Source organism: Lentinula edodes (assembly GCF_021015755.1).
Source record: "Lentinula edodes strain Le(Bin) 0899 ss11 chromosome Unknown C8R40scaffold_9, whole genome shotgun sequence".
Taxonomy (NCBI): domain Eukaryota; kingdom Fungi; phylum Basidiomycota; class Agaricomycetes; order Agaricales; family Omphalotaceae; genus Lentinula; species Lentinula edodes.
In genome coordinates this window covers 290,842-314,390 of record NW_025764315.1, presented here as the reverse complement: position 1 = coordinate 314,390, position 23,549 = coordinate 290,842, and the positions used below count along the sequence as shown (strand labels likewise).

The 23,549-nt window shown below is 48.6% G+C and overlaps 1 protein-coding gene and 1 non-coding gene across 2 annotated transcripts; one reads left to right on the top strand and one right to left on the bottom strand.

Annotated features, from left to right (window-relative positions):
• C8R40DRAFT_1168261 (uncharacterized protein) lies at nucleotides 1–4,499 on the bottom strand (the record flags this gene model as incomplete). Its single annotated transcript, XM_046231153.1, has 2 exons — nucleotides 1–2,634; nucleotides 2,694–4,499. 2 exons carry the CDS (start codon nucleotides 4,497–4,499, stop codon nucleotides 1–3), a joined length of 4,440 nt encoding a protein of 1,479 aa, XP_046088625.1.
• Nucleotides 4,500–6,305: 1,806 nt separating this feature from the next.
• C8R40DRAFT_t84 lies at nucleotides 6,306–6,401 on the top strand. Its single transcript has one exon. It is a non-coding gene; the product is annotated as a tRNA-Phe (tRNA).
• The last annotated feature ends 17,148 nt before the right edge of the window (nucleotides 6,402–23,549 follow it).

The window sequence follows — 23,549 nt, the reverse complement described above, 5'->3', positions numbered from 1 at the left end:
TTACACCCTCCCCCCCTCCCTCTCCCTCTCCTTCGCCATCATCTGCCTATACAGCCCCAGCCCCATCCCCACACCGGAATCTTCGGACGCAGCAGGGGAGACGGGGGTCGTTCCCGTCGTTCCCGTCGTAGACGCAGTAGACGTTGTCGACGACGATCCTCGTGTATTGCCTCCGGCGGATGGACCGGTGTTGGAAGGGCCTCGGGATATCGGACCACTTGTTCCTGTTCCCCTTTCACCTCTTTCCCCACCTGTTGTGGTTGGTTTGGATTTCCCAACAGCAGTGGAAGGAGTGGTAGTGGTAGGAGTAGTGGAAGGAGTAGTGGTAGGAACAGGAACAGGGACAGGAGTAGTAGTAGTAGTAGTGGTAGTGGTAGCGGTGGTGGTGGTGGTAGAGCTCCTCCTCGACCGCGCGCTGGTTTGGGAGGTGCTTGGTGTGATTCGGGGTGGGGGTGGGAGGGTGTTGGGATTCGAATTCGAAGGATTGGGATTGGAAGAAGGGGTGGGGGTGGTAGAAGAAGCAGTCAAAGAAGCAGAAGCAGTTACAGGGGTTGACGCACCCGCAGGTGACCGAGTAACCGTTGCCTTAGCTGTATCCCCACCTCCACCCCCACCGCCGGTGGTGGTAGAAGTAACAGTAGCAGTTCTGGACCGGGTTCCTGTACGGCGGCTGGATGGTCTTTCTTTGTCTTTGTCTTTTTCCTTCTCTTTGTCCTTGTCTCCCTTATCCTTTTCCCTCTCTTTTTCCCTCTCTTTATCTTTATCTCCTCTATCCCTATCCCTATCCCTGTCTCGGTCTCGGTCTCGGTCTCGGTCACGATCACGGTCTTTCTCCCTCTCCCTCTCCCCCCTATCCCGCTCCGAAACCAACCTCGACCCAAACTTCGCATTCGCACTGCTTTCCCGCGAATACGCGCTCGGTGAGATCACGTGTCCGTGTCCACCGACTCCATATCCCCCATGTCCTCCTAGATGTCCATGTCCTCCATGCAACCCAACCCCATGGTGTCCATGTCCATGACCTCCCCCAGATCCCCCGCCGCCTCTTCGAGACGGAACAACGATCCGACCTTGAGGTGCCCCACCCCCTCCCCCTCCTGGTACCCCTACACCACTACGGTAGGACGGTGTCCCCGATCCAGATCCAGACCCCGTAGAAGAAGAAGTCAGGGACCGATTTCCGAGACCTACTACTCGCATTCTGCCTGTACTCCCTCCACTCCCCCCTACTCCGGTTCCTCTACCACCACGGATCACAACCTTAGTCATACCGGAACCAGGGGTGTTGGTGTTGTTGGTGGTGTTGGTGCGAGGGGGACGCTGGATAGTGACTTTGTCGGCGCCCCAGTAGGAGAAGCTCATTTTGCTTTTGCGGTCCGAGTCGGAGGAGTCGGGGTCTGAGTCGTCTGGGTCGGAGTTGGAGTTGAGGTGGTTGGGGTGGTTGGGGTGATTGTGGCGGGGGTGGGGGAGACGGGGGAGGTTCTCGTCGTCGGGAGGCATGGGTATGATTCGGGGTTGGGTTGATGGGTGGAGGGAATTATGATTATGATTATGATTACTACGTTGTTTTGAGGGGTAGGATTGTTGTTGTTGTGGGGGTAGCTGCTGTTGTAACCTCGCTCTCTCAATATCCGCCATCGCTACTACGCCTTCTCGTGGTTGCACCACGTCTCCAATAACCCACGTTTCGACTTTGATGAATTTGTATAGGTTCCTCGGTGTTACTCTCAACTGTCTCCTCCCCGGTCCTAATCCCCCACCGGGTGGATCCTTCCCCTTATTCATCTCACTCCCATTCCCATGATTGCCACTACTCCAAATCGGCACAGTCGTCAACCCGGTACGCTGACACAGCAGCACCACGTCGTTGAAATGAACCACCCATAAATCTTTTTTGCTGAATGCCTTGACGGGTTTATTCGATTGGGTTCCTTGATTAGGGGTGGAAGGGGAAGAGGAGGAAGGGTTGGAAGAAGACAATGCATCGGAAAGACGCCGGAAGGAGGATTTGGATTTTTTTATTTGGATGGGTGATAACGGGGAGGGGGAGGAGGAAGTGGAAGACGTAGGGGGAATAGGAGAAGGTGGGAGATACACGGATTCTTCAACCAAAACCCTCCCAGGTTTCGGTCTCCCCACCCACTCCTTTCCACTTCCCGACGCACTCCCACTCCCATTTCCCTCCCCCCACTCAATCCTGCCCAACACATCCCTCGTCTTCTCCCTATCCTCCCACTCCACCTTCTCATCCTCGATCCCCCTTACCATCACCTCGATCTCCGCCACCATCTGGAGGGTGCTCTCGTACTCGACCGTGGAGGGGTCGGTGTGGTAGAGGAGGTTTTGGAAGAGGAGGGGGTATTTGAGGAGGCGCTGGAAGGGTTTGGAGAGGGAGATGGAGAGGGAGGTGTGGCCGAGGTTGGAGGCGAGGAGGTCGAGCGTGCGGAGGAGGGGGGGGATGGGGGGTTGGGATGTGGAGGAGTTTTGGGAGGGGGAGAGGGAGGAAGAGGTGCGGGGTTTGGGTTTGGGTTTGGGTTTGGAAGAGGGAAAAGGGGAATTGAGAGCGTTGTCGACTTGGTCTAATGCGCGTTCGAGGTGTAACACATAAGTCGCGTAGCCTGAGAATATATCCGACTACCCAAATAAAATCAGTATCAGTATCTCCCCCATTGAGAGAAAGAAAGAAAACTAACATTCGCAACAAAAACATCCGCTAAACTCCTAACCAACGGATACTGGTCGTCGTATCTCTTCCTCAACGCCTCCGCGAGTCGTTTGTGGCCCTCGAACACCCCAGAGTCGATGACTTCGAGACAGATCCGGAGGTCGGGGGGGAGGAGGTGCGGGGGTACCAGGGGGAGCGCAGAGGTTTCGTCTACACCGAGTTGAGCCGGGGGTTCTTTCGTATTCGCACCGGAACTCCGTAGTTGTTTAAACATCCCCCGTGCCCCTCCCCCGCTTCCGCTTCCTTTGGTGGAAGGAGTGGAAGGAGTGACCTTGGACTGAGACTGCGCTCTCCCCCTCTCCCCCACGAACGACTGTCGCCCCAACGACTGTGTGGACACTCCGTTGAGGAGTTTACTAGCCGGGGGCAGGGACTGATGTGACCGTGCACCGGAGGGGAAGGGGATTACGGGGGGTGTGACGACGACGCCGCGGTAGGGGGACCGGGGGTGGGTTCGCCATGCGGAGGAGTCGGCTACGGGCTCATCTTCGGAGGAGGAGGAGGAATCGTCGTGACCGCCATTAGGAGGAGGGGTAGGGCTTAAAGTGGGAGTGGGAGTGGGAGACATGAACCGTGCTGCTATCGGGGGTAGGGAATCTTCCCCTTCTCTCGCCCCTAGTTCTCTGACATCCCCATCCATCGATTGCGGCTCCGGACTCATCACCCCCCTCCCGCTATACGGATGCAACAACGGCTCAATGAACATCTCCCGCATCTTTCCCAACTCCCCGACGTATCTCTCCTCGCTTTGGATAATCTCGAACAGCACCTCTTGTCGGGTGCGTTCGCGCGAGCCGAGGTTGGAGACGAGGTCGTCTTCGGTGACTTGGCTCCAGGACGTGGCGGAGAGGATGCGCGAGGTGGAGGCGGTGCTAGCTGTGTGGGAGGTGTGAGAAGTGGTTGCGGTGTGCGAGGTGTGCGAGGTGCTAGCGGTGTTGTAGGAATGGGCAGTGTGCGTGGTATGAGAAGTCATTTGAGAAAAAGGAGTCCCGGAACGAAGACTTTGTTGACTCGAGTTGTTGTTGTTACCGTTGTTGTTACTGTTAGTCTGAACTGGAGACCGAAATCGACTTATCCCGCTGTTCTCGGGAAGAGGCTCGAGGTCCTGCGAGGAGACGAACGCTACTACTTTTTTGGTGTTCGACGCTGTATTCGATGTTGGATTGGACGCTTCAGGTGGAACAGGTGTGTTACTCCCTGTGGGGGTTCTTTCTCCTTCCTTCTCTCTTTCTCTGTCTCTTTCTCTGTCTCTGTCTCTGTCTCTTTCCCTTTCTCTGTCTCTTTCTCTTTCTTCCCCATCTCCATCTTCTCCTCCTAGTTCCACACCACTCATCCCACCTCCCACCCCCAAAACCTCCGGCAACGGCTTATACACCGCGTACTGCGACGTCCGGCGTCCGCTTTCTCGGGATTCTGTCCGAACCGCAGGTACTGATGGTGCCGATGTTGGTTGTAGTCCTGGTAGTGGGTGTGCTGGTAATGATGCAGGTGTGGTCGAAGGTGAAGGTGAAGGTACAGGTGCAGGTGCTGGTTGAGGTGGCCACGTCCTCAACGACGCAGGCAATTTCCCGATTTCTTTTTCGCGGCTGGCGTTGGCGCTGTTTGTACCGAAGGTATTACCGAGGGTACCACTGAAGTTATTACTGAAGTTATTACTGAGGGTGTTGTTACCGTTGGTGGAGGCGGGGTTATTGGAGTTGGAGTTGGTGGGGTTACTGGTGTTGGTGGTGGTGGTGTTGCTCCCGAGATGTAATCTCGAGAAAAAAGCTTTCATGGTTTGATTGGGGACCGGTAACGAGGTGCGAGTCGGTTCCTTATGTGACGAGGTATGGATGATTCAGTTATGTACCAGATGTACTCGATGCGGGATGTACTAGATGCGGTTGTGGATGTGGAAGACGAGTGGATGTGGGTGTGGTTGGAATTCAGAATTTCGAATTTGGAATTCAGAACTTGGAATTTAGAACTTGGAACTTGGAACTTGGCAATGGAACTTGAACCTTGGTTGAATTCCTGGGATTGTAGATGAGAGGATTAATGTCAGCCCGTGGTGTTGGGTATTAGTGTGAGGTATGGTATGGTATGGTGCGCACCTGTTTCGTCGTGTGTGTTATCCCACCGAGCTTTACCACAGAACGAAATTCCGTAACCACAGTGAGTTCCAGAGCGCAAAACCACAAAACAAAACAAAGCGTATTCCACAGAATAAAGCTCGAGGAAACGAGAAGAAAACGACAGCCAATGAAACGCCACAAAGCGCAAAGCGAACAAAGCAAAGCGCAAATCAAATCAAAGCACGAAGCGAAAAGCACGAAGCACGAAACGAAAAAAAACACAAAACACAACCGTGCACTACCCGTGCCGTGACTGTTGAAACAAGCCGCAGCGATGTTATGTATGTAGTCAAACGGTAAAAGTTTCTTGATGAAAAAAAAAACGTTGACAGACAGTGATTATCGCGACTGACAGACAATGATTATCGCGACTGACAGACAGTGATTGTATCGCGGACGAATACTAATAGAGTAACAAGGTAGAACAAATTAAGTTCACAACAACAACAACGAATTCGAAACTTTCATTCAATATTCAGTTACCAGTACTATTTTTTTTTCTTTCTTTTCCGAGTCGTGTTTTCACTTCAAGAATCAAAATGGGGGTGCCGCGACTGTGCGACGACTGTGCGACTGGGTGACTGCCTCGTGGCACCTAACTGTATACTAACTGTGTAACTGTATCTGGTACATATGTATATCATATTAAGCTTCGTTGGGTTCAAAAAAACTCTGGATGGGGGGGTTTCCTAGCGTACATTATGCATATGCATATGATACTAGTATCTCGGCCGTAAACAGAGAACAAAGGTCCCCGTCGTTGCTATGTAGGGTTTGTAAGAGTTTGTAAGGAGAGATATCGGAGGATGTTGGAGTCTAGTAATGATCTGTAATGATAGTAATGATACTGTTGTTCTCCTTGCGGCTCCTTGTGCTTAGCTCCTTACGACTCTGTATGATTCCTTACGACTCCGTATGATTCCTTACGACTCCTTGTGATACCTTACGACTCCTTACGACTCCTCGTGATACCTCACAACGCCTTAAGTGTGTAGCATGATGCATCAACCCCCGGGGTTGTTCCTCATTGGCACCGCGCCGTTATCTTTTCCTTTCCTTTCCTTCTTATGACTCCTTACAACTCCTTACAACTCCTCTCCCCCTCCTTTCCTCTCCCACGCCCACGCCCACACCCACTCCCTCTCCTCACCTCACCTCTCCCAGTCCCACACCCACGCCCTCTCCGACTCCATCTCCATCTCCTCAAAAACCAAAAAAAAAAAAAACCACAAAACAAACAAACAATCAACTGAATTCCTATCCTCATCATCACTCATCTCCTCTCGTCTCCTCTCGTCTCCATAACACGACACGGGTGTAAATAAAGCATGTCCTAATGACAATGTGGTAATGGGGGTGTAGCTCAGAGATATGGATGGGGGTATAATTCAAAGGTATGGATGGGGGTATAGCTAAAAAAATACGGGGGTGTAGCTCAGAGATACGGGGGTATAAGTCAAAGGTATGGGGGTATAGCTCAGCTGGGAGAGCAGCAGACTGAAGTCAACAAAGTTCGCACCACGTTCTTCTGAAGGTCCCGCGTTCGATCCGCGGTACCCCCAATATGATATGATATGTTGAGTAGGACGAGGATGATATGATATCATGATGATGATGATGAGTTTTTTTGGGGGGTTTTTGGGGTTTTGGGTTTGAAAGTGGTTTCTTTTGAGGTGAGTTTTGAGTTTTGAGTTTTCATGAAGTGGGTTGATGATTCTTTTTTTCTTCCATAGATTTTTCTTTGATTCATTCCATTCCATCTCTCTTTCCTTAATAAAACAAAATAAATAGATAGATAATTTGGAAATAGGAAATAGGGATGAGTCTGATGAATACATTACATTACAATTAGTCAACTTTCCTCCTACTCAAATGGTAAAAGTCAATCAATATATTGAATGAATCTCAACACTCTCCCATTAATAATTATTACTCAAGGAAAAAATTTTCTGTCACCGTAAACCAAACACAATTCAAAGGAAAATTTTAGCTGGTCCATGTTGTCATAAAGTACACAGCCCCTATCATTTTCCCTTTCTCACCGTCTTGACGCCTTTACTTGTACAATACATCATCCCATCACTGTCAAACCCCCATCGATTACTGATCCACCTGACCCATCTTCTCTTTCTATCAGCTTCTGCCACCTTCCTTGCCCCTGAACTGTACAGTATTACATTGTTGTTTCTCGCAGATCGGATTATGTATATATAGCCAACTCCACAGCCTGGTTCCTTATCTTGACCTCTCTGTCATTATCTGGGACCAGGTATGTGTTTACTTACTATTACCTATGACTACGATACTCAATATATCTCTGTCATTATCTGGGACCAGCCTGTCTCCGTTCTGCTTAGTCGCTCTGCCTTGCTGCCTCGCTCAGTCGCTCTGCCTTGCTGCCTCGCTCAGTCGCTCTGCCTTGCTGCCTCGCTCAGTCGCTCTGCCTTGCTGCCTCGCTCAGTCGCTCTGCCTTGCTGCCTCGCTCAGTCGCTCTGCCTTGCTGCCTCGCTCAGTCGCTCTGCCTTGCTGCCTCGCTCAGTCGCTCTGCCTTGCTGCCTCGCTCAGTCGCTCTGCCTTGCTGCCTCGCTCAGTCGCTCTGCCTTGCTGCCTCGCTCAGTCGCTCTGCCTTGCTGCCTCGCTCAGTCGCTCTGCCTTGCTGCTCTGCTTAGTCACTCCGCTCCCCTGCTCCGTTAGTCACTCCGCTCCCCTGCTCCGTTAGTCACTCCGCCTTTGCCGCTTTGTGACACATGTGCCGTTTTGTCCCTATAAAAGGGCTAGGGTTTTACTGCTGTGGGCCTAACTTTTCCAAAACTTTCAAGTCCAACATGTCCACTAGCCAAACCACCACCACTACTACTTCTTCCTGCTTTAATCCCCACACTGGCCCCTCCAATCTGCCCGTACCCCCGCCCCCCTCCAGTAACACCGGTGTTGATGATGACGACGAAGGCCCTTGAAAAGGTCCAGAGGGTGAAGGACAGGAAGGCAGAAGGCAGCACATGAGGTGCGAGAGCAGGCCATCCGGGCTCGGCAACAGGAGGAAGAGGTTGTGGAGCAGAGGAGGCTGTTGGCCGATGCAACGACCACCAGAAGTCAGAGGGGGACTTCTCCCACCGAGATGTCTGCTTCCCCAAGGAGGCCCGTCATGGAAATCAGGAGAATGGTGAAGAGCAAAGGGAAAGGAAAGGCATGGGCCGCGGTAATTTATCCTTGGCTATATACCCCACTATCACTGACTCACAACAATTCTTTAGCCGGTCGGCGGGGACCCGGATGATGGTGATGGTGATGACAACAACAATGACAAAGAAGATCAATGTGCTCCCTGCACACAGTGCAGGAGCAAGAAGATCCCTTGCCAGATGCAGGCTGGCAAGAGGAGTTCGATTATATGTAAACCCTGCCACAATGCAAAAGTACAATGTTTGTACTCCGGCCGGCCCTCCACATTGAAACAAGAAGAAGGTGCTAATCCAACTGGTGAGCGCCTGGCTGTCCTTGAGAGCCAGGTAGCTCAACTGCTTGCCGACAATTGGTATTTGCGAGAGGGCCAGGTGAAGGCCAATATGTACCACCGTCACTTTAATCAAAAGTTAGATTGGTTGATAATGGATGCCACCAGGAGAAGGAGTTCGCCGCCCTCCAGCCTACTGTTTAACAGACCCGGGAGCTTGTCCATGCCCCCATCAGTCCATCCTCATGTATTCTAGAACATCCCCATTAAGTGTCCACTTCACACAATGTTCCCCTGACCCTTTCATCTTGTCTATATAAGTACCCTTATATCCTAAACATCAGGTAGCTTGGTATATTTTGAATACACACCCTTTTGCATAGGTCCAGTCCCTGTCCCTTTGTACCTGCTAACTATACAGATTTCTCTTTACTCTCTGTTTCTTTATCTCAGTTTCTCTACTCTTGTCTCTCATCTCCTACGATTGTCTAAATGATCCAATAAACACTTTTACTCCACATCTAAGCAATCTGAGTGAGTCTTCGAGCTCCCTCCACCAATACTAAAGCTCCCCAACGTCTACTGTTTTGGCAGGCCAACCTCCCCCAAACCTCCTTGAGCTCCCCAACTACTCCACAAGCTCTGGGACCTCGATCTAGGTAATGTCGAAGCTATACCTTATGTCGAACTTATTAAGATTATGTACACCATGTAACCGTGCCAGAGGCCACAAGGTGTCTAAGAGCAGAAGGTCAAGTGGGACAGTGGTGAAGTTATTAACAACACTGCCGTTACGCCGTTAGTCCCCGGAGATCGAGAGTGTAGAAGAGAGGAGCCAGTAGCAGCCAAGTCGGAGCGGCAGTAGCGCCGGTGATGAGGAGCAAACCAAAGAACATATAAGTCCTAAGGTTATAGTAGAGAGTACTTCAAGGCGATGAGCCTGAAGACTTAGAGGAGGACTAAGTTGGAAAGGAGATCTAAGTTGATAATTAAACTGAGGAACTACAGTAGCATACAGGCAGTATTTATATCTACGGATTGGCTCATCGGTGCGGAGCACTAGACTAACTACTAGGAGCTATACGTGTAGTACCTGCAGGGTAGAGTAAAAGACAATAAGGAGAGACTAGGATGAAAGGGTATGTGTAGCAAGAAAGAACAATAAGAAGGAGATTACAATAAAAGATGGATCTTCAGAATACCGAGCGGCGGAATGGGGTACTGAGGCATGGACTTGACAGAACTATGTACCGCTTCTCCATTACTACCTCCACCACTTGAGGACGCCTGCCGCTACCCCCACTTTCTGGGCTTATGTCAAGCCCATGTCTCGGGCCTCCATTCCGCCGCTCGGTACTCCGAAGATCCACTCTTATTGTAATCTCTTCTTATTGTTCTTTCTCGCTACACATACCCTTTCATTCTAGTCTCTCCTTATTGTCTTTTACTCTACCCTGCAGGTACTACTCGTATAGCTCCTAGTAGTTAGTCTGGCGCTCCGCACCGCTGCGCCACGCCGTTCCGTAGATATAAATACTGCCTGTACGCTACTGTAGTTCCTCAGTTTAATTATCGACTTAGATTCCCTCCTTAACTCTCTACTCTCTAAGTCTTCAGGCTCAATGCCTTGAAGTACGTTCCCCTCGACCTTAGGACTTGAACATTCTCTGGTCCACTCCTCGTCATCGGCGATACCGCCGCTCCGACTTGGCTGCTACTTAGCTCCTCTCTCTCTACTCTCGATCTCCGGGGACTAACGGTGTAACGGCGGTGTTGTTAATAACTTCACTACTGTCCCATTCGTCTTCCGCACTTAGACACCTTGTGGCTTTGGCACGGTTATACGGTGTACATGATCTTAACAGTATAATTAAACTCAATCCGTTAACGTCGTACTGACATATCATTTTTTATGCCTCCGAAAACTCGAGCTCAATCTAGAGCTAACTCCGAAGAAAACACTTTCTTCACTACAGCCCAATCATTTGCCCCATTCTCCGAATCTATCTCTGCCATCGGTCAACCATGTCGCCGTAATCGCGGTTTCGGTCCAGCCACTGTCCCTACTACGTCGACTCTTCCTGAAGTCATGGAAGAAGAACAACAATTCGAATACAGTACCTTGTATACCGGTGATGGACAACCTGTCCAAGTCCTGACCCCTCGCCGTGGACAACCCCCCGTGGTCGCTCCGGCTCGGGGCCGGTCAACTACTCGAATTGATTCTCCAATTCTCCAAGCCATAGCCCGCCGTACGGGGAAACAACCCCAACGTCGTGCTGCTTCTGAATCTCCTCGTGACCCACCTCCTCACTTCGATTTGGACACTGGTGATCACGATGATCAAGACCCTCCTGTCGACCCCGACGATCCGGGCGCCGATAACAATCATGACGATCTGGATGACGACTCCGGCGGTTTACCGCGTGGTGAGCCTGGTAACCCCAGTGGACCTGGTGGACCTGGTGGTCCCGGCGGTCCCGGCGGTCCCGGCGGTCCCGGCGGTCCTGGTGGACCTGGTGGACCCCGTTCTCCTATCTCTCCTGACATCCCCAACGAGCAACGAGCTATGTTGGAACTCCTCTCGGGGTTCAAGGGCTCCATTGAGACCCTTGGTACCGTCCTCGCCGCTCTCGGCCGTCCCTCTGACAGCTCTGAATCCAAGAGCAAGGTCAAGGAGCCAGAGGTATTCGACGGTTCGGATCCCCGAAAACTCAAGACGTTCTTCGTCAATCTTGCCCTGGTCTTCAATGACCGTCCAAAGTATTTCACCGACCAACGGAAGGTGAATTACACCCTTTCCTATCTCAGTGGGTCAGCCAAAGAATGGTTCGTCCCTGATATTCTCGACCCGGATCTCGACTCGCTGCTGGCCTGGACATCCTCCTTCAAAGCCCTTGTAAAGGAGCTTCAGGACAATTTCGGCGTTTACGACGCCCAAGGCGAGGCCGAAGATTCTCTCGGTAATCTGAAGATGAAGGAAACTGAGAACATCCGGAAATACAACATCCGGTTCAACACCCTAGCTGCTAGTACCAACTGGGATTCTGCTGCCCTGAAATGGGCTTATGGACGAGGCCTAGCTGAACGTATGAAGGACGAAATGGCGCGTTTGCCCGAGCCAGCGACGCTCGCCGATTATTGTCAGGAAGTTCTTCGTATTGACAATCGTTATTGGAAACGCGAGGAAACTAGAAAGCGTGAGGCTGGTAAGCTTTTCATTGCTTGGAACCCAAAGAAGGGTTCCTCGGACTTTAAGACTGGTTCTACTAACCAGCAAAACAACTCTCAGCCATCTGGCTCTTCGGCGCCGTTCACGCCGAAGCCTAAACCCTTTTCTGGTGGTAAGCCTAACAACAATGGTAAGCCCCAGAACTCTTCGAATTCTGGCCAATCCGGCGGTCAGCGCCCCGTGTTCAACCATTTTGGTGCAGATGGGAAAGTCCTTCCCTCAGAGAAGGAAAGAAGGATGAAGAATAATCTTTGTCTCTTCTGCGGTGGTAAGCATCAGATTGCTGACTGCAATAAGCGAAAGGCCCGAGAATCGAAGGGCCGTGCTGCCGAGGTTGAAGAAACCCCCGAAGCAACCGTTGAGGTTGTTGAAGAGGAATCGGAAAACTAGTCCGCAGCTCTTGTTCCCCGGTACGAAACGGGAGCTGCGTTGATCAGGTTCGTACCTCACCTGGGGAGTTATATCTCAACGTGTCCGCTCTTTCTTCCATTGAACGATCTCTTGTAATATCATTGACTACTGAATTTCCTTTATCCGATTCGGCCGCGCCGGCCGAACCCATCTCTGCTCTTCTTAAATTTCCTACTCTTGTTGATTCTGGTTCTACTGACTCTTTCATCGATACTCGTTATGTTTCACAAAATTCCATTCTTACGACCAAAATCTCTCCTGTTAATCTTCGTCTTTTTGATGGTTCTGTAAGACCTGGGTCAAAATGGGTCTTAGGGTAGGTTTTGGTATGTGGAGGTTTATGTTGTAGCGTGCTAGGAGCAGGCTGGAGCTCGAAGGGAGCTACGGGAACCGCGACCGAGGACGGGAATGACCTAGTAGTGACTGGAACGACGGGATGGTGACCCTTGAGGGATTCCTAGGAGGTCCAGGGAGGTCCCTAAGGCGTAGGGAGGTTAGGGAAGAGTGCGGGACCGTACTATATTGCGTAGTAGGAGTTGTACTCGCTAGAACGTCAATATAGGATCGAGTAGGTCGTATGTATAGATGGGTCTCAAGGTGGTAAGCTCCCGAGAAGGGATGTGCCAGGGAGGGTAGGTCCCTGGGGGCTAGGCTTGAGGATGGACGTCCTCGAGTGTGGGAGGTGGTAACGGAGAAGCAGTACGTAGTTCGACATGAGGGGTAGCTTCGACGTTACCTAGATCGAGGTCCTGAAGCCTATAGAATAGCTAGGGAGCTCGAGGAGGTTTGGGGAGGTTAGCTCACCAAGGCGGTAGGCGTTGGGGAGCTTTAGTATTGTTCGAGGGAGCTCGGGAACTCACTCGGATTGCTTAGACGTAAAGTAAAAGCGTGTATTGGGTCGTATAGACGATCACAGAGACGATAGACAAGAGTTGAGAGAAACAGAGGTAATGAAACAGAGAGTAAAGAGAAATCCGTATGGTTAGCAGGTACAAAGGGACAGGGACTGGACCTATGCAAAAGGGTGTGTGTTCAAAATATACCAAGCTGGCGCTTGGGGACGTTGCGGAGCTACTTAAATAGGTACGGGAAGTGAACAAGGGAACATCAGAACCTAGGGAGCATGAGGCAGATAATCGAGAGAGACAGGCGATCGAGATTGGTACTTAATGGGGCTGGTGTCGGAGGGCTTCATATGCGTGTTTGCCGGTTCCGGTCCGACCATGGGACTCCATCTCTATGGACTTCATTGAGCAACTGCCAATGTCGAATGGCTAGTACAGCTATCCTCGTCGTCGTGGATCGATCTTCCAAGCAAGCTATATTTATTCCAACTCATGACACCATTACTTCCGAACAACTAGCTGAGCTTTTTGTTATTCACGTCTTCTCTAAGCATGGTGTTCCTAATCATGTTACTTCCGATCGTGGTTCCGAATTTGTTTCAGCGTTTTTCCGGGCTCTCGGTAAAGTGCTCTCCATGGAACTTCATTATACCTCTGGATATCATCCGGAAGCCGATGGACAGACTGAGCGTGTCAATCAGACTCTCGAGCAGTACATCAGGACCTATTGTTCTTACCAACAAGATGACTGGTCGCCTCTACTTCCGATCGCCGAGTTCGCCTATAACAATGCTCCCAATGCTTCTACTGGTATTACTCCATTCTTCGCTAACAAAGGATACCACCCTAACATCACCGTTCGGCCCGAGGTCGATATGAAGTCTGATCTAGCTAGAGACTTTGTCGTCAACCTCGATGAACTCCACGTTTTCCTTCGAGAGGAAATCCTTTTAGCTCAATCTCGTTACAAGGAACAAGCTGACAGGAAAAGAATCTCGCACCTGGAGTTCCCGATCGGCTCCGAAGTATTTGTTCTTGCTAAGCACATTCGCTCTACTCGTCCTACTGAAAAATTCTCTGAAAAATATCTTGGTCCTTTCAAGGTCATCAGTCGACCTGGTACTCTGTCTTATGAGCTCAAGCTCCCGGACTATCTTCGCCGCATTCACCCGGTTTTCCACGTCTCACAGTTGGAGCCGGTTACGCCGAATCGTACTCAATCTCCTCCACCTCCAATTGAAGTTGATGGTGAAGAGGAGCACAACGTTGCCGAAACCCTGGACTCCAAGCTGGACAGAAGGTATAAATGTTGTCCTCTATGTTATTATATTCGGTGGGCCGGTTACGAAGGTACTGATGATGAATTCTCTTGGGTTGCTGCTGATGAATTACATGCTGACGAGCTGGTACCCGCATTCCACGCTCGTTATCCTTTGAAGCCTGGACCTTGACTACAAAAAATCATTTTATTCCTTTTCCCGTTTTCGCCGCGCTCCGCCGAAGTTTACTTTGTGCGTTTAGAGGATAAACACAATGATAGCAAATTGAGTGTTTATTTCTTTCTCTTAATTGGTTACATTCTCCTTCAATTTACTGTTTTCACTTATATTCATTTACACTTAAAACTACTTATACTTCGAACTAATTAATTCTTACGCCGCCTCGCGGCCCATTCGCTTTCCGATTTCAAAATCGAGTTAACATTTTTTTTTATATACAAAAGTCCAAAAAACAAAATTACACACCGAAGGCAGGGCGACAAGAGGATTACAAGAGTTGGCCGAAGGGCCGAGGTCCGATGTCCGTACGCTACACTACACCTCCTTCTCCTTCCCTTTGTCTGACCGGGCCTTCTTCGGCGCCGGTTTGTCGTTCTCCTCTTCTTCTTCTTCCTCCAATTCCACTTCTTCCCTCTCCTTCTCCATCTCCCCTTCAATCTCCTTTTCTTCCTCCTCATCACTATCTGCTACCCTCCTTCTCTTCTTCGAAGGCGCCAATGGTCCGGCCTCCGGCAATTCAGGGAGCGTCTTCCTTCTCCTGTTGGCATCCATCACTAACCATTCCAACTTCCGGGTCATGTGGCGATGGTACGTATTCGCCTTAATTTGACCATCCCGGAGTTGACGGTTGTCAGCAAGTAATTGAGCCATTTGGCTCTCGAGTACCGCTATCCGCTCGCCGAGCGGATTCCCTCCTCCTTCCCGCTTCACTGTCGACGGCCGCCCAGAGTAGGAGCACCGTACCTTCGCGTCATGGCAGGGTTTTCAGATAACCGAACTCCTCTTGCCAACCTGCATCTGACAAGGGATCTTTTTGCTCCTGCACCGTTCGCAGGGAGCCCAATCTTCTTCGTCGTCGTCGTCATCTTCCCCGTCGCCGCCATCATCGGGGTCCCCGCCAACAGGCTACAAGCAGGGATGTTAGTAGGAGATTAGCGTGGATGGTCTTCGGTACTCACCTGGGCCTTAGCCTTGCCCTTACCCTTCTCCTTTTGAATCTCCACCACCACCGAACTCCCGCCGGGCGAAGAACCCCGCTGACTATGAGCGGTAGCTGCCTCCGCCATTACCCTCCGACGTTCCTCCAACTCTTTTGCAGCCGCCTCCTTCTGCCTCCGCGCCTCCTCTGCTGCTTTCTTGGCCGCCGCCGCCGCTTTTCTTGCTTTCATCTTGCGGACTCGCTCCTCCGCCCGCCGAATGGCCTTGTCGTCGTCCTCCTCCAAGGCGTCGTCGTCGTCTTCATCAGGGTCGCCATGGGTGGTGAGGTCGATGGGTGGAGTGGGGGTAGGCCATGACCTCGAAGGTCCGGCGGCCGACCTGTGGCGTGTGGTGGTTATGGTGCGGCTGGTCGACATGCTGATGAACTTAGGATTTTTGGAAAAGTTAGGGCCTTAGCGGCAAAACCCTGGGCCTTTTATAGGGCAAAACTGCGCACGGACCAGCGAAAATTTTCCTTCGAATTGTGTTTGGTCTACGGTGAACCGCAAATTTTCACTGATGACTAACGCCAATTCCCGGTACCAACGGCTTTTGAAAATTTTCCTGCTGACTGATGGGTCAAATTCCCGATGCTGACGGCCTTTAAAAATTTTCTTTGGTGACTAACCAACTCCCGGTATTAATGGCTTTCGAGGGCTCAAGCCTAAGAGGGGGATACTGTCAAGCCCATGCCTTGGGCCTCCATTCCGCCGCTCGGTACTCCGAAGATCCACTCTTATTGTTCTTTCTCGCTACACATACCCTTTCGTTCTAGTCTCTCCTTATTGTCTTTTACTCTACCCTGCAGGTACTACTCGTATAGCTCCTAGTAGTTAGTCTGGCGCTCCGCACCGCTGCGCCGTTCCATAGATATAAATACTGCCTGTATGCTACTGTAGTTCCTCAGTTTAATTATTGACTTAGATTCCCTCCTTAACTCTCTACTCTCTAAGTCTTCAGGCTCAATGCCTTGAAGTACGTTCCCCTCGACCTTAGGACTTGAACATTCTCTGGTCCACTCCTCGTCATCGGCGATACCGCCGCTCCGACTTGGCTGCTACTTAGCTCCTCTCTCTCTACTCTCGATCTCCGGGGACTAACGGCGTAACGGCGGTGTTGTTAATAACTTCACTACTGTCCCATTTGTCTTCCGCACTTAGACACCTTGTGGCTTTGGCACGGTTATACGGTGTACATGATCTTAACAGCTTATACCTTATCGGGAGCTCACACATTCAAGACCCACATCATCTACAATTTACAATGATCCTACGTTGATGTTCCTAGCTAGTACAACTCACACTACGTAGCACTCTTATATCTACTGGTTCCCATTCCTTCTACCTTCCCTTATTATGTCCTAGGGACCTCCCTGGACCTTCTAGGAGCCCCTTCAAGGGTCACATCTTGCAATTCCAACCACTACTAGGTCATTTCTGTCCTCAGTCGCAGTTCCCGTAGCTCCCTTCAAGCTCCAGCTTGCTCTCAACATGCTACAACATAAACTTCTCATACCAAACCCAACCTTAAGACCAATTCTGACCCAGGTCTTACAGTGCATCAGGTTTGGGTGGTAACAAGCTTGCCTCATTTTTGTGTGAAAGAGAAAGGAAGGAATCAAATGGGCACTCCAACCAACCAATCCAATACACAATATGTGAGTTCACTGCTATAAAATTTATTTAATAGCAAGGGGTAGCATTGTCAAAGGTTCCGCAAAGCTTTTGAGAGCTAAACTATTCGTGCTTTAGTGGTGTTGATATGGGTATATCAAGAATCGGTGTTTTGAATCAAAGTAAGTTAAAACCAGAACACACAGACCCCTACAGAGGGCTAGAACTATGTGCTGGCACAACCACACAGCATGATTTGCCCTTAAGACCAACAACTGGATATAGCTTCTTGCAGTCACAAGGAGCAGAACATGACATTTCTATACTTGCAAGTGCCAGGCCTGAATGGCTGCTAGTGAAGAGGCTTTAGTCTGGTGGGAGTGTGTCTTTCCTTTTTACAGAATAGCACTGCAACATTGTCCCAAAATCACATCCATTCCAGATACATCTGATTACTATTTATACATACAGGATATAAAATCGCACAGTACAATTAATTTAATAGAATAAATGTTCAGAACTGCAAGGAAACTTCTACAATAGGTCATACATCATTTAATTTGAATCTATGCATTCTTATTTGGTCCATATTGGTTCCAAGATTCTAGTACACCTCCAAACATAGGTAGGTACTTCAGTATTCATTTAATTTAATTGCTTTGGAGAATGACTCAAATGGTGTTCATCTGTCATTGATGCTCAACACGTCCTTCAATTGTTTGTCATCTCTTCTGGAGGCAAATCAGCTTTCCTCATTTCTAATTCTATCAATCTGATTCATCTGGATTAAACTAATTACTTCTTGCTTTCAATAGACACCCATTGTGTCTATACTCTATTAAGGGAGTTGTGCATAGTATTCATTTAATTGTATTCTTTAATGTTTTCTGTGTCATGACTCTTTGACATACATTTGATATGTCTTCGGAGCCTCGCAGTACTTTGATCATCTTTCTAGTCATTTTCCTCAACCATGCAACCCCATGCAACCTGATTGGTCTATTAGACTAAATCACAGTCTTTTAGATTAATGCATAATCTCATTCTGGAATGTTTATTTGACAATTTTTGAGTTCTAAAAAGTCATTTTGAGTCAATACTTGGCTCATGGTTACTTGAGTAAGTTCTTCCAAACTCCTGCCAGTGTAAGGTCCAATAAGAATACCCTTGGCATGTCATATGTGAATGGTCATCCTTCGGATGTAGTCCGAGTCTGGTATAATCCTGCTTGACAAACAGGTAGACCTTTATCTGAAGGTAGTATTGGGGATGGGTAAACTAACCAACTTGTGGTAGTATGGGTATAGGTTCCCTTCAACCATTAGACTGATTCAGTATTGACTTTGACTGTCAATCTGGGTCTCAATTACAGTCCTCTTGATACAAATCTATGTGTGAAAGTGTCACAATTCACTGCATAAACGTCTAGCCAAAATTTAGGCATGTCAGCAGTATATGTAAGGATGATACTTCCATAACCTACAGCTTTGTAATATGTGATTTCATTTGCCTTCATTTTATTTTCATTCTCATTTTGTATGAAAAAGGAGAAAAACATTATATACAGTAAACAAAGACTAGAAAAAAAAACCATTACCAAAGTCTTTCTTCTTTCATTGATCTCTGACTCTGACTCCCTCCCTTACCCACTATATCAACTCCACCCCACCCTGCATCAACACCTTTGGACTTGCTGCCCCTGTTATAACATTGCCCTACCTCACCTCTACCTACCCATGCACCCAATGAACAACCCAAAACACCAATACCACCAATACCCCCACACCAGTGTATACCCCTATACGTACCTCAAATGGGTTTTCTGTGAGCAATAGATATGGGACTAGATACACAAGTTTATAAATAGACAATAAGAAAAAATAATAAAAGTACAAAAACACTTACACCTCCCCTCATTAAATGCTGCACATCTCTCTACCCACCATGCATAAAACACTGTATACCCCAATATTAAAAGCATCTCTGGATAACATCTCCACCTCTCCCTCTTCATCTGCCTCTGCCTTTGCCTCTGTCTCATCTCACCACCCCCAAACTTTCTTCTTCCAAATACCAAAAAATCCAAAACCAAAGTAACCCCTGGGACAAAATGAAGTGAAAGATCAAGTAATAGGGGGATCTGGGCTAGTGGTGCAAATGATGATATTTCCACTGGAGCTGGGTTGGCACCCTTGTTGAGTGTGTTTAGCAAGTTATTGTTAGAATTGTTGTTCTGAAGAATGAACTGGGTAGCAAAGACAAGGAGGGGCCAGTATATTAGAGAGATTGTTAAAGAGAGCTAATGAGGGAGGAAGGAAAGAATGAAGGAGATGTTGACATTGATGATAATAAGTAATGCATGTTGGGATAATGCACACAGCAAAGTGCATTTGAAGTGATTAGTAAGTTACAACATATGGAAGAACCCAGACAGAATTGACATACAGGCATAGCAATAGTGATAAGGATATATTTGATATGATTGATTGATTTTTTCAAGAGCAATTCCCAGGAAGCCGAAGCTGTTTCCACTGCAGCATTTGGATTAATTCCTAAAAGAGGGCTCTGTATACTCACCATGATTCCCCAAATCTGAATCATTAGAAAAAAACAACTCTATGACCAAGGTAATGAAAGACGTAGTGCATGTCATGAATAACCTACAGATTCAAATTGATTAATGTTCAATATACAAGGCTGAGCATAACGAGGATGAAATATGAATTTGCTTAACACACACACGCACCCTTGAACAGTCAAATACTGGAATTGACCACCATATTGCGCACTGATCACAGCATGCCTAGGGAGTTTGGTGAGGGTGTGGTATGCGGAGATCATTATGACTGTGGCGGTGGTGTGGAGGAGGATGCAGGGTATGCGGGGCTGCGGAGCTATACGAGGTATGTGGTGTTGAACGCGGCTATGCTGTTCACATGCCACTATTATGATCATGTGTTATAATATGTCATATGTAGTCATATCTAGTTATTTACTATATGCGGATTCCTCAGTACTTCCTTATGTAATACTGTCATACAGTTATGTATATAAACAGGCCATATCCTGTACTGGAATCCAACTCGCTTCTCTCTTACTTTTATTGCCTCACTGAGACACTAAGCTCTACTACCAGGTATGGTACTGGAGAGTGTTCCCACTACGCACTCCTTGCCTGCTCAACAGGTTATGGGCCCCGGATGAACGCTTTGCTGAGCTCTAAGCTCGCAGCGCTCTCTGGTCTACTGTTGTCATGGACGCATCTATTTGATTGCTGTCTCTGACACAGACCTTTACCTGGAACGTCGCCTCTGGTGCTGAAGTCAATATCGCACTTAACAGTGCTGATTATGACATCGCCCAAGAGTGCTTGACACTGTAGATGACAGCTTGCTAGACATATGTCGCAGCTTGTCACTACTGGCAATAACATTCATGCCATTTTTCCATCTGTTGTCTTGAGTGTTTATGAACTGCATGCTGACATTTTCTGTTGATTTTATCCAGACCGCAATGTCTTCTGCACTCTTCACCGCTGTTACCACCACCCTCAAAGGTGATAACTACGACACCTGGGCCTCTGAAATGGAAGCCTTCCTTCAGGCTACAGGGCTTGAATCAGCAATTACGACTGACCAACCCAGTGAACCATCTCCACTTGTTGCTGCAAACGCCGCCAGTGTTGAAGCCTGGAAGAACTATGAGGTTGTTTTCAAAGCCTGGAAGGAGATCGACACCAAGGCTATTGGTAACATTCGCCTCCGTATCTCTCCCTCCATCCGCATCCTTGCCAAGGAATACAGCGACACAGCTAAGAAGCTTTGGAACTATCTAGCCAAGACTTACAATGTCAAGAGTCTGGGCGCAGTCTTTAATGACTTTGCTGCCGCTATAGCTATTAAAATTCCATACAAGCAAAATCCGCTGTCCTCTATGATGGAGATTGGCATGTACTTCACCCGTATGGATGAAGCTGGCATTGGTCTTGCTGACCACCTCGAAGCTTTGATTCTTTTATCTAAGCTCCCATCACGTTACTCTGTCGTTATCCAAACCATGTCTCAGCTTGAAACTGCAGAGCTCAAGAAATTGACCTTTGCTAAAGTTCGTATCGCAGTTATGAACGCTTTCAGCGGAGACACCATTGGCAACTCCCAACCGCAGAACGCGAACAAGTTTTCGAACGTTCATCGCAAGGGAAACGATCCCAAGTTCTCCCAACAGCAGCATGGTAACGGTAGTAACCAGCAGCAGAAGGGACAGAATGGGAACGATGACAACAAGAAGAAGCGTAAGCGTGGCAGTGGAAAGAACAAGAAGGCTAAGAAGAATGCAAACACTGCCCAAGCTGATGCAGACTCTATGGACTTCAGTCCGATTGGCAGTACTGTTGACTTTGGTCCGGTACGTACTGATCTTACTCCTTCTGTTCAAGATGTGCGCAAGCACTCCATCCATCCTCCTTACAACCCTCCTCCTAATGCTACGTCCCTTCATCTTCATAAGAAGACAAGGATGGCCATCAAACGTGCCCGTGACATTGGCGTCCGTGCGACTGCCGAAGTCATTCGCACCCTTGAGCCAGCTGGGCATATTTCGGAGTTGGACAGTGATGATGAACTTGATCCTCCGACAAAGCGCACTCGTGCAATGTCTCCTGTGGATGATGTTGAGAATGGCAGTAAGGCTCCTACGCCGCCTCCTCCATCTCCTCCTATGGACTTTGAGGTCCCAGGAACTGCCTCTTTCGACCCTGATGAGTTGATGAACTTCGACTTAGATCGTGAAATTTTGGCAATCACTGGATTCATGGACACCATGGGGTCAGTACCCTCCTCTGATCTTGACCATATGGGATATACTAACGCACCTTCATCGGTTGCAGTGGCGAAGACATGCAAGTCAGCCTTTGAGCCTGATCTCTTGTCCCGTTTGTATAATTACCGTATCGATGCCAAGTATATATCCAATGAACATTTTTGTGTACATGACGTTTTATACTCTGTGTGCAAGAAGTGTAAGGGTAAACAGAGAAATCAACCTAAATGGTGGATGAACGACTCTGGTTGTTCTGAACACACTACCTTTGACTTGAGTGACTTCATTGAGTATGAAGACCTTGAGGAAAAAGTGCTCATAGCAACTGCAACCACAACTGCCTACATTACTGGCGTTGGGACTGTCTTGATAAATTTCAAGGATGTTAGAGGTCGCATGCATTCGGCACGAATCGCTCCAGTATTCTATATGAAGGAGTTGAGTCATCGCCTTATAGCACAAGGACGCTTCCTACAAGATGGCAAAACTGTTCGCGGCAACGCAGACAAAGTTGACTTCTGGGACAAAGACGGTTTATTCCTGTCATTTGAACCACGAACTCACAGCGATACAATCTACATTCTCAAAGATTATTCGCCACAGCCTATGGCTGTAAACCTAGTGATCCACTCAGTGGACTACACTACCATGCATCGTCGCATGGGTCATCCATCGCGCGAAGCACTCACTCAACTGAGGAAACATGCAGAAGGTGTTCCCACCTTTAGCATTCCCCATGAGGAAGATCTATGTGAAGGTTGTGCCAAGGGAAAGATGACTTTACGTCCATTTCCGCCAACTAATCGTCGGGCATCACGTCCCTTCGAGATTATTCACTCAGATCTCAAAGAATGGCCTACCATTTCGTACCACAAGTACAAGTATACGATCTTCTTCATAGATGACTATACTTCGCATGGGTTCTACTGCCACTTAAAAAAGAAGAGCGGAGCTCTTCCGGTGATAAAGCAATTCATTGCCACAGTCAAAAATCTATACGAGACTAACGTCAAGGAATGGATGTCTGATGGTGGCGGAGAATTTAGATCCAATGCACTTGATGAGTTCTTTAAAGACGAAGGTATCAAAGCACAATGGTCATCTCCTCATATCCACCAGCAGAATGGAAGAGCCGAAAGGTTTATCCGGATTATTATTGAGAAAAGTGAACCACAGCGCTTTCAAGCCTGTATTCCTGATTCCTGGTGGGAATTCTCTGTTGCACACGCTGTGCATGTGTATAACCGCACTCCTATGCGTCGTCACAAATGGAAGACACCATATGAGATTTTGTACAACAAAGTTCCGCGCATAGATCACTTGCGTGTCTTTGGCTGTGGCGCGTACGTCTTTCTTCATGAAGAAGTACGGGTAAACAAACAATCGCCCAGGTCAGAACTAATAACATATCTCGGAGTTTCAGATGGTGGACACGGAAATATCTACATGCGGTCGAACAATGCAATGTTCACTGCTACGCACGCAGTGTTTGACGAGAAATTATTTCTTCGTTGTAAATCCTCAGAGCGTCATCGCTCTACGCGACTACCAGATCGCAACCTAGATCCTAAAGATCCTATTCCTCCACCTGGTGATGATGATGTTCCCATCTTTCATCAACCTACCACTCCCCAAATGAGACAGGATCCGGAGCAAGACGTTGCACCGCCTGTGCCAGCTGAACAGCCAGCATGAGATCCTAGTCCGCCGCCACAACCCCGGAATGAACAACCTCCTGCTCAAGAACAGTTGAGACGTTCAGGTCGTGTGCGGAGACCACCTACTCGTCTTACCGGTGATCCTAGAAGCAGCACTAAGCTTCCTACGGAACAACAGGTAGAGAGACCAAAGAGGGATATT